The 10,725-nt window shown below is 66.1% G+C and overlaps 1 protein-coding gene across 2 annotated transcripts; it reads left to right on the forward strand.

Moving 5' to 3' along the window:
* Positions 1-138: 138 nt before the first annotated feature.
* FASTK (Fas activated serine/threonine kinase) lies at positions 139-10,281 on the forward strand. Of its 2 annotated transcripts, none has more exons than XM_030264091.4 (10): positions 139-288; positions 586-1,189; positions 3,452-3,922; positions 4,537-4,685; positions 4,878-5,094; positions 5,212-5,371; positions 6,311-6,402; positions 6,631-7,255; positions 7,761-7,875; positions 9,652-10,281. In XM_030264091.4, the coding sequence occupies exons 2-10, from the start codon at positions 631-633 to the stop codon at positions 9,736-9,738; spliced, it is 2,475 nt and encodes an 824-aa protein (XP_030119951.4). In that variant the 5' UTR covers positions 139-288; positions 586-630; the 3' UTR covers positions 9,739-10,281. The 2 variants fall into 2 exon arrangements, with proteins under 2 accessions (XP_030119951.4, XP_072781307.1); XM_072925206.1 differs by lacking the exon at positions 9,652-10,281 and adding an exon at positions 9,130-9,623.
* The last annotated feature ends 444 nt before the right edge of the window (positions 10,282-10,725 follow it).

A 10,725-nucleotide genomic window follows, 5' to 3' on the forward strand; every position in this document is an offset into this window, starting at 1 on the left:
GGCGGGGCGGCGGGAGGGGCGGGGCCTGGCTCCTCCCGCCGCGCGCTCCGCAGGGCCGTGCCGCGCCTGCGCCGGTGGCACCGCCCCGCTCTCAGCGGAGCGCTCGCTGATTGGCGGAGGTGCGGCGCTGATTTGCATGCGGCGCGCGCCGGCCCCGCCCCGGAAGCGCCGCGCGCGGGGCGGGCCCGCGGGAAGATGGCGGCGGGGCTGCGCTCCCGGGCCGTGCCCGTGCCCCGGCGGCGCTGAGCGGCGGCCGTGGCGGCGGGAGCGAGCGGCCGCCAGCGCCATGTACGGCCGGGCCGCGTGGGGGGGGCAGGGAGTCCCGCCGGGGGGACCCGGGCGGGCCTGGTGCCGGTGGAGGTCGGGGTATGCCCGGGAGAGGGGCGGGGGACACCGGGCAGGCGGGAGGTCCCGGCACGGCGGGGCCGGGCGGGACGCGGGCCCGGACAAGGCGGCGGGCCCGGTACCGGGGAGCCGTGCGGGCGCCCGGGGGCGGGGATCCCGGTGGGTGGGGGGAGCGGCCGCCCCTGCCCCCCGGCCGGCCCGCGGGTCCCCCCGTCACGGGCCCGCCGCTCTGTCCCGCAGGGTCCTCCGGAGCCGCGGAGCCCCCCGCGCCGCGCCGCCCCCGCCATGCTGTGCCCGCTGCTGTGCCCATGGCTCCGCGCTCTGACCCGGGCGGGCCCGCGGGGCCCGGCTGCCCGTGAGCGCCGCGGTGCCGCGATGTTCCCCGCCTGCTGCTGCGCCGGCAAGGCCAGGCCGCGGCTGCTGCTGCCCCTGGACCCCTACGGCCATGGGCTGCTGCCCGCCGTGCACGCGGACGGCGGCCGGGGCCGGGCCCACGGCAAGAGGAAGAGCTGGAACTTCATCCACGAGAAGATGAGCTACGACACCTTCTTCACCATGAAGCGGCTGATCGAGCGCTCGCGCAGCGTGGGCGAGGTGCTGCGCTGGGTCACGCAGAACCCGGGCAAGGTGTCGGCCAGCCACTACCCCATAGCGCTTCACAAGCTGGGGCAGCTCCTGCAGCAGCAGCCGGGGCCGCCCGTGGGGGCCGGGGACAGCCGCGGGCCCGCGGGGCAGGTGCTGGAGCAGCCCGAGTTCCACGTGCTCTGCCAGGCCATCGTCAGCGGCTGCGCCAAGTTCGACAACTTCAGCATCGTCAACTGCCTGTACGCGGCGGCCGCGCTGGGTGAGCTCCGGGGCGCTGGGGTGGGGAGCACAGCGCTGCGGCAGCGCCAGGGCCGGCTCCGTGGCGTTTCGGTGGTGCTGGGTCCGTGGCACATGGGGCTGTGACCACTGGGGGACCGGCTCCGTGGCGTTTCGGTGGTGCTGGGTCCGTAGCACATGGGGCTGTGAGCACTGGGGGCTCCGGGCAGGGCTCGGGGGCTCAGCTCAGCAGGGTTGCGCTGTTCCTCCAGGGCAGGAGGGCTGAGTGTCCGTATCTGACGGGAGGTCGGTGCTGGGCAGCCCTGCCTGGCAGGATGTGTATCAGCCGCTCCTGGGCCCTGTCTGTTCCAGCTGGAGTGCCAAGCCCTGGAAACCGTGAAACACCTGAGCACCGATGGGGGAGACCAGGGGTTTGGCTGTACTCTCGGAGGGCACAAGCCCCATGTCACCGGGTGTGTGGGAGAGAGGGTTTGAGGTATCTGGGCTCCTGTGCAGCTCCTTGGGGTGCTGCTGAGCTGGGGAGGCCGCATCCCAAGGGGCTGTGTCCCAGGGAAGGCTGCATCCCAGAGGTGCCTCCTTCTGTGGGCCGGGGTGACTCTGCAAGCTCTCCTGCTGCAAGGAAGGGGATGGGGTCCACATCCAAAGAGAAGTGGACAGCAGGGCAGTAGAGGGAATTTTGCCCTCTGTCCCACTCAGGTAGGGCCCTACCTGCAGGGCTGCTTCCAGCTCTGAAGCCCAATAGCAGAAAGACATGGAGCGAGCCTAGAGGAGACCACGGATATGCTCTGAGAGCTGGAGAGGGACTTTGGCCAAGGGCCTGGAGGGACAGGACAAGGGGGAATGGTTTCCCACAGCCAGAGGGCAGGACTAGATGAGATAGTGGGAAGGAATTCTTCCCTGGGAGGGTTGGGAGGCCCTGCACAAGTTGCTCAGAGAAGCTGTTGCTGCCCCATCCCTAGAAGTGTTCAAGGCTGGGTTGGATGGGGCTTGGAACAACCTGGTCTAGTGGAAGGTGTCCCTGGTCATGGCAGGAGGTTGGAACTGGATGATCTTTAAGGGCCCTTCCAACCCAAACAATTCCAGGATTCCACGATCTGGCGGGTGCCTGCCCTCCTGCCCGTGGCTCCCCCCATCCTGTTCTTGTTGCCGTTCCCGCAGCCTTGCCGGGCCCGGCCGCAGTAACTCGAGCCCCTGCCTGGCTGGGGGGGCCGGTGCTGCGCTCTGTCCCGGGCCGGCGGCGCCGGCTGTTTGTTGACACTGAGCCGGGGCTGCCGGCGCCGCTGCCCTCCCCAGGCTCCCCATGCTGGGCCCCCCACAGCTCTGCCGTGCCCCCCACTTCGTTCTGCCCCCTTGTCCCTCATTAACACAAACTCCAGCTTTCTTTTGAGGCCTTTTTACGGAACAAAGCGGCTGCTCAGACCAATTCTGCACGTTCCCCCAGCTGAGCTCTGATTAACAATAACCCGCAGTGACTCGCCCTGCACTGCCCTGCGGCCTGTGCCCAAATCCTGGGGTGATGGGGAAATCCAGGCCCCCCCAGTGCTCTTTGCCTCTGCTGAGGAGATCCCTCCTGACAGCCGAGGCACTGAGCCTGTGCCCAGGCCTGGATAACACGTCCTGAGCTGCAGGGAAGTGTTTCCCTGGGAGCCAGGTCGCACAAGCTAAAGCTGAGCTGGGAAACAGGAGAAGGTCAAAAAAGCCAAAGGATTAGTCCCTGCTGGAACAAACAGGGTTTAGTTTGGTCACGTGGGATGTCACAGTTGTTTTCCAACCACAACTTTTTTTATGAATTTATGAACTTTTTGAGGTGAGTTTTTTTCAGTGCCCAGAGCCCCTGGAAGTGCTCCAGACCAGGTTGGAGCAACCTGGTCTAGTGGACATGACCCCGCTCATGGCAGAGGGGTGGAACTGGATGGGATTTAAGGTTCCTTCCTACCCAAAACAGTCTGAGATTTTGAGATTCTATTAATTGGTTGTCTTTGAGATGTTTGAGCCTTAGGAAATGAGCCTTGCTGCTGTGGGTGAGCTGCAGGGCTCCCATTCCAGTGGGACGGGTGGGAATGACCCCACAGCTCCACGCAGTGTTTCCCATGGTGCGGATGCTCTGACGTTCTGCCGGTGTTTTGCCTTCCCCTCCCTTCCCCTTCTCGGTTTGGTCACTGATCAGCACATCCATCCAGTCATGGCAGTGGCCTCCCGTTTGTGCCGCGAATCTGAGGCGTGTCCGCAGGGCTGAGCTGCGATCCGTGCCCCATCTGAGCCGTGCCTGTGCCCCTCACCCCAGGTCTGCCCGGGGAGTCGCCGCTCGTGCGGGTGCTGGAGGACGAGTCCCGCAGCCGCCTGGGCCGCTTCAACCAGAAGGACGTGTCGATGGTGTTCAGCAGCGTGATGCGGCTGCACCCCTCCAGCCCCCACCCGCTGGTGGAGTCTTGCCTCAGCAGCCTGGAGCGGCACCTGGAGAAGGAGCGGCACCCCCAGACCCTCTTCCTGCTGCTCTCCTACTACCGGCTGCGGGCGCAGGCGCTGCAGGGCCACGCCGCCTCCGACCAGCAGCTCATCAACAACCGCAAGATCCTGCGCCTGGTGCGGCACACGCTGGGCCAGGTCAGCGCCATGAGGGAGCACGAGCTGGCGCTGCTGGACGAGATGCTGGCCCTGTGTGCCCAGGAGGCCAACAACAAGGCCCTGGAGGCCATCTTCAGCTCCCAGCTCTTCTACGAGAACCGGCAGGAGCGCTTCATTCGCAGCATGGCAGGTGAGGGGTGCCCAGGTGGGGTGCGGCGTTGCCACCTGCACTGGGGGTGCGGAGCTCTGGTCAGGCAGAGGACACGGGGGCCTTTGGCCGGGTGGGGGGCAGCCTTGCAGATGCCTTCCCTGGCCCTGGGCATGTTTGGGTGGTGCAGCCTCAGCTGAGACCCTGCGAGATGCAGAACTGGAGCAGAAGGATCCCTGTGTCATGGCCACCCTTGTCACTGACAGCCCAGCCCTCTGACAGGCTGGGAGCCCCCCATTCCTCTAGGGACTGGGAGGGACCAGGAGCCCCCATTCTTTCAGGGACTGTTTTCCACGGTGCCTCCAGGCTGGGCACAGTGGAGTGTTGGTGGGGTTTTGCAGAAGGCCCCACCTGTGCATGTTCCAGCTGTGCTCCATCTGTGCCTTCTGGCTGCGTATGACAGGAATCTGCCTCAGCCTCTCACCCGACCCATACCTGAGAGGTTTTAGGAGCTGCCTGGCTCTTGAGGTTTTTGGGACTGGCACTCCTGTCCAGTCCTGTCCTCCCACCTGCCTGGGCTGTGGTGGCTGCAGAGGACCTGGGGTGGGGACAGAGCTGGCCCCTTTGACGGCCTCCCCGCTGTGTTGGCTCGGCAGAGTGGCTGCCCCGGAAGGCAGAGAACCTCACCCCCTACACCATGGCACTCATCGCCAAGTACGTGGCGCGGCACCGGCTGCGCGAGCCGCGGCTGCTCGACACCATCGCCAACTTCCTGCTGAAGCGCGGCGAGCAGCTCGACAGCAAGGTGAGCGCTCGCCTCCATCTGTGGGTGCACCTGGGCAGAGGAGCCGTGCCCCTCCTCCGTCACGATGGGGTATTCCAGGGGCCATGCCCCCGTCCTGGCGGGTTCTGAGCATCCGTCTTTCCATGGCACTGGGCATGTGGCCCCGACCTGTCCCATGTCCCACCCCAGCCCCACGCGCCTCTCTTGCCGCAGGTGATCCAGAAGTTGGTGTTTCCCTTCAGCCGGATGAACTACCGCCCCTCCAACCACGGCGAGCTCTTCCCCAAGCTGGAGGCCATCCTGGAGCAGAAGGCCGGCAGCTCCCCGCTGGCCACCGTCAACATCCTCATGTCCATGTTCCAGCTCAGCCACTTCCCGCAGACCGTCCTGCACCAGGTCTTCTCCCCAGGCTTCATCACCAACGTCATGAGTACGTGGGGCCGTTGCCGGGGTGCTCCCAGCGGGGGTGGGGGGGTCCCGGCGGCGGGGCTGGGCCGGGGAGCCGGTGCAGCCGGTGCCGGTGGGCTCCATGCGCGCTGCCCCGCAGGCAGCCCCTACGCGCTGATCGTGCGCCGCTACCTGTCGCTGCTGGACGCGGCGGTGGAGCTGGAGTTCCGCGAGTACAGCGGCCCCCGCCTCGACCCGCGCTACCGCGTCCTCATGTTCGAGCACGCCCTGACCGCCGACGAGGCCAACAGAAAGTACAGGTGAGGGCCGAGGGCAGCAGCCCCTGCCGCCCCTTGCTGGGGGACAGGGCGTCTGTCACCTGCTCTGGCAGGATCCCACGTGGTGCCAGCATGAAGGCCCCCATGGCAGCCCCAAAGCCTGTGGGGTGGCACTCTAGGATCACAGAATAACTTAGAATTGCAGAATTGTTTGGGTTGGGAAAGCCGTGGAGACCTCAGTGAAGAAGAGATGATACTCATACAGGGAGAACTGGTTTGGAAAGGCCTCCAGGTCCAGGCAGAGTTACCAACAGCGGGGGGCAGAAGCTGGGTGCACAGGCTCCCTTCCCAAGGCATTCTCGCAGTCAGTGCTCTTTCTCTGCCACACCAGCCTCGCCACGCCCCAGGCATTTTGGGGGATACCACCTGCTGGAAGCAGGACCTGCAGGAGGTCAGGAGACTGGTGTACAGGTGAAGGCGTTCAGATTGACAATGAGGAGAGCAAAAGATCGATGATGAAAGTGCATCCTGCACATCCCATTTCCCCAGCAGGACCTGGGCAGAGGAGGAAGGGTGCTTGCATGAAGGGACTGCACATCTAATGAAGATGTCAGAACAATGCTGGGTCACCTGGTCCCTTAGCCCACCTGTCCCCCAGCACTCTAAGGCTACCACTGACCATGTCCCCAAGTGCCACATCCGTGAGGCTCAGAGATGGGGACTCCTCCCTGCCCTGGGCAGTGGTGCCAGGGCTGGGCAGCCCTTTTGGGGGGCTTTTGGTGTCCCAGTACTGCAAGGAGCTTTTCTGCAAAAGGAACTGGAGCCCATCTCCTCTTGACTCCCAACAGCAGAGCCCAAAACTGCAGGCCTGTGCATCCCACTCCTGGGGGTTCCCATCTCCACGTTTATGTACTCAGCACCGGCAGTGCTGGGGGACATGCCAGCCCCTGCAGTGCCCCCCTGATTGTGCCCTCCTTGCAGCTACAAGGGGCTGGTGGCCGAAGCCCTGCGACAGCTGGTGGGGGAGGAATGCTACCGGCAGGACGAGGTGCTGCCTCCTGGGTACTGCACAGGTAAGCCCCTGGGCTGTGGGCTGCCAGGTGGGATCTGGGGCCTGGAAGGTCATTTGGGGCAGAATGAGCTCTGGCTGCTTTGTCGCTGCCTTTCCTGTGACACTGCCTTTGGGACAAAGCTCCCTGAGCCCTCCCGCTAAAGAAGGGGGGTTCCCCTGCATCTGTTTGCTGGCTCAGAGTCCCAGCTGGGGCACAGAGTTCTGCTGATCCCTGTTCTCTCTCCCGCAGACTTCCTGCTGTGGATCAACCGCTCGGGCACGGTGCTGCCTCTCTCGCGCGTTCCGGCAGCCTCCAGGGCCCCCCCGGCCACGTCCCCTGTCGCCGTGTCCCTGCGGTCCAGCGTCCTCGCCCTCACCTCAGATTTGCAGGACTTTGCCCCGTTTGCTCCGGAGGCGCCCAGCAGCCCCCCAGGGCCCCGGGAGAGCGGCCGGGCCGGGCGGTTCCTGCCGGCGCTGTGCCCGGCCCCGGGGGGACCCTGCTTCCAGCCGCCCTCGGACTATTACTGCGGGCTGAGCAAGGAGCCGTCCCTGGCCAGCCCGGGCAGCTCCACGCTCAGCAGCCCCTCCGAGTGCCTCTCGGCGCCGCCGCCCGGCACCCCCGACTGCTCCCCCCGCACCTCCACCGCCTCCCTCTTCCAGTTCCCCATCGCCAAAATCCTGGAGGAGGAGGAGGAGGAGGCCGTGGGCTGCCCCGGCCAGGAGCACGGCTGCTTCCAGGGGGAGCAGGCCCAGGAGCAGCCCGAGGAGCGGAGCCCCCCGGCCAGCGAGGACGCCGGCCCCCCGCCCTCGCCGTGCCGGCCCAGCCCCAAGCGGGGCCCGGGCGAAGGGCCGCAGGGCGCCGAGGAGATCCAGAGGTACGGGCAGGGCCCCGTCCCCGTCCCCGGGAATGTCCCTGGTCCCTTCCAGCAGGACAGCCACCCTGTCACTGCCCTGGCCTCCTGCTGGCTGAGACACTGGCCCTGGCCCCTCCCTGCCTGTGCCCTGGGGCACCCACAGACCCACATCCCCACCCTGCTGTCCCTGCCACCAGCAGGGGCTGGGCTCGTCCCCACACAGCTGTCCCTGCCTCCAGCAGGGGCTGGGCTCGTCCCCACACTGCTGTCCCTGCCACCAGCAGGGGCTGGGCTCGTCCCCACACTGCTGTCCCTGCCACCAGCAGGGTCTGGGCTTGTCCCCACAGAGCTGTCCCTGCCACCAGCAGGGGCTGGGCTCGTCCCCACACTGCTGTCCCTGCCTCCAGCAGGGCTGGGCTGGGCTGGGGAGCCGCTCTTCAGCCTTCTGGTGCTGAGAGCAGGGTCCATGGGGCGGGCTGGTGCTGTGCCGTGCGGTGACGCCGCACTCCCGCTGTCCGCTGTACAGGGTGGTGCTGTCGGTCAATGACAAGTGGCACTACTGCCAGAACTCCGACATCCTGGTGGGCTCCCGGGCCATGCGGGACCGGCACCTGCGGCTGCTGGGATACTGTCTGGTGCAGGTAGGTGGGACTGTCCCCTCGGGGCCAGGGGCACACTGGGTGATGGGCTATGAGCTGGCATCGACCTGGCATCCCCAGTGTAAACACTCCTGTCCCTGTGAGAGGAAGCAGGGCTGACTCATCCTCACGTCTCCTCGCCCTCCCCCACCCCATGCAGGACTTTTTCCATGCAGCTGGTGGGTGACACCAGCCCTGATGGAAAGCAGAGACAAGGGACAGTCTGTCCTGAGAGCTAAGAGCCGACCTGAGCGAGGGGAAGGGGAAAGGGAGGGTGTTCAGCCAGGCTGGCAGACACAGCCAGTGGCTGCATCAGGTGGGGGGGACACACGTGGGTCCTCATGTGGTGATCCCATGTGGCAGGGGGCTGCAGGGAGGTTGGTTCACCTCCTCTGCCAGAGCCCTGCCCGCCCTGGTTCCAGCCCCAGCTGCTCCCTGCCGAATGCTGGGACTGGGAGAGCCCTCAGGTGTGCAGCTCCTTTGGCAAACTCCAGGTGTTGGTTTGGGATGTGCAGCTCCCACGTGCTACTCTGTGGGTGGTTTTAGCCTGAGGATGAGTCTTTCTGAGGAAAATGGCACTGGAAATGAGCCCTGTGTCCTGTTCACTCTTGCACTGCAGAGAGGACCAGGATTGCAGCAGTGCCTTCACCGTGCCATCCCACAGCCTTTCCTAAACAGTTTCATTCCCTGCTGCCGCCAGGCTGTGCCAGCCGCAGCTCCCTCCTCATTCTAGCTCAGCAGCCCAGAGCCCCATGTTTGTGCAGAGCTCCAGTCCTGTGACTCGGCTGAGGAATCACCTGGGAGCTGCCCAGCAGCGAGGCTGGAGCAGGGCCAGCTCTCCCTTGAGCTGGTGTTTGGGCTGGGCTGGGCTGGCCAGGGCGGTGTCCCTCCTGCAGAAGGCACAGCAGGGACCCAGCTGAGGGAAACTTAAAGCCCATCCAGTGCCAGCCCCTGCCACGGGCAGGAACACCTTCCGCTATCCCAGGCTGCTCCAAGCCCCAGTGTCCAGCCTGGCCTTGGACACTTCCAGGGGCAGCCACAGCTTCTCTGGGCACCCTCTGCCAGGGCCTGCCTACCCTCCCAGCCAGGAATTCCTTCCCAATATCCCACCCATCCCTGCCTTCTGGCAGTGGGAAGCCATTCCCCATTGTTTTGTCCCTCCGGGCTCTCGACCAAAGTCCCTCTCCAACTCTCTTGGAGCTGCTTCAGGCACTGGAGGGGGCTCTAAAGGGTCTCCCCAGAGCCTTCTCTTTCCAGGTGAACACCCCCAGCTCTCACCTGCGGGTTGAGGGGCTCCAGCCCACGGAAGCTTTATTCCTGCCCTGTGCTGCCAGTGGCTGGAGCACGGGTCCCAGTGACCCTCAGCCCTGCTCTGTGAGTGCTGCTGGTGCCCTCAGGGCTGTTGGACCCGCAGGGTTTCCAGTCCCCCTCCCGCACTTCCCTGTCACCTTCCATGGAGGGTGCTGACAGGGGCTCGAGGGTGGGGTGAGGCTTGAGATTCCTCCCTCTGTGTGCCTGCACCACCTGTCCAGGGCTGAGCTCAGGCTGGGCGAGCCTGGAGCCGGGCATTGTCTGCACTTGCCGTGCCAGTGCCCACACTTCTGTCCGTGCCCTCGGCAGGAGCTGCGCTGCCTTCCTTCTCCAGGGAGGGATCTGCGTCCTGGCTCTTCCTCCCACCACCACAGAAGGCCGAGTGGGGCAGGGGGCTGGAGGTACTGGGGATACAGGTGGGGCCAGACATGCTGTCACCGCTCTGACATCGTCCCTGTCCCCTCACAGCTGCCCTACACGGAGCTGGAGAAGGTGAGTGGCATCGAGGAGGCCAAGCACTACCTGCGGCAGAAGCTGAGGGAGCTGCGCTTCTGAGGGACGGATCCGGGGGGTGTGGGGGGCCAGGTGGGTGCTGCCAGCCCCTTCCCCTGTGCAGGGGGATACGGAGCTGCCCCCCATCGCGGGGGTCAGGGGGATATGGAGATGCTCCCCATCTTGGGGGGTCAGGCTGTGGGGCCAGGCCGTGGGCACCTGCTCCTGCAGTGGGGCTGGGGGAGTGTGAGATTATTTATTGCTGTTATGGGGGGCCGGGGTGTGACTTGAGGGGTGCTGGGGGGGTGGGGGGAGTTACTGGGGAAGGTCCCTCATGGCCCCCCTGCCCCGGCTCTGCCACTTCAGCCCGGTCCGTTGCTGTTGTTGGGCCTGGCCTGGACTTCCCTGGGCACTGGGGATATCCCTGTGTCCCCAGCACGGCTTCTGGGCTGGGGTGCTGGGCCTGGCCCCTCCGTGGGGCGCAGGGGGCCCGTGCAGGGCCGGGAGCGGGTGTGCACATGGGGCTGTTCCCAGGGCCTGGGCCCGGAGGAGGGGGGTGTTAGGGAAAGGGGAACTTTCCAATAAAACTGGTGAAAAGTGTGCAAAGTCCGGTCTCTTTATTACTTGAAGGCAGCGGGAGGGCCCCGGCCCCACCCCGGTAGCCCCCCAGGGCCTGCCCGGAGCAGCCCCCCTGGGCAGGGGGGTCCCCAGCACCTGTGCCCTGAGCCCCGTGCTCAGAATAAAGCTGTTTATTGCCTTTGAATTGCCTGTTCGTAAACCCCGGCGGGGTTCAGCTGACGCCTGAGGCTGGGGCGGGAGCCGAGGGGCTGGAGGGCCCCGTCCCGGGGGGCTCTGTCCGGGGTGACCCTGTCCCGGGGGGCCATGTCCCGGGGGACCCTGTCCCGGGGGGCTCTGTCCGGGGTGACCCTGTCCGGGGTGACCCTGTCCCGGGGGGCTCTGTCCGGGGTGACCCTGTCCGGGGTGACCCTGTCCCGGGGGGCCATGTCTCAGGGTGACCCTGTCCCGGGGGGCTCTGTCCGGGGTGACCCT

Source organism: Taeniopygia guttata, chromosome 2, assembly GCF_048771995.1.
Source record: "Taeniopygia guttata chromosome 2, bTaeGut7.mat, whole genome shotgun sequence".
Taxonomy (NCBI): Eukaryota; Metazoa; Chordata; class Aves; order Passeriformes; family Estrildidae; genus Taeniopygia; species Taeniopygia guttata.

Bases quoted from the DNA above. Each gene is read 5' to 3' on its own strand.
- FASTK (XM_072925206.1), top strand. From the start codon at position 631: ATGCTGTGCCCGCTGCTGTGCCCATGGCTCCGCGCTCTGACCCGGGCG. The intron at 3,923-4,536 runs GTGAGGGGTGCC...TTGGCTCGGCAG, and splicing joins CTTCATTCGCAGCATGGCAG to AGTGGCTGCCCCGGAAGGCA. The intron at 5,372-6,310 runs GTGAGGGCCGAG...CCCTCCTTGCAG, and splicing joins GAGGCCAACAGAAAGTACAG to CTACAAGGGGCTGGTGGCCG.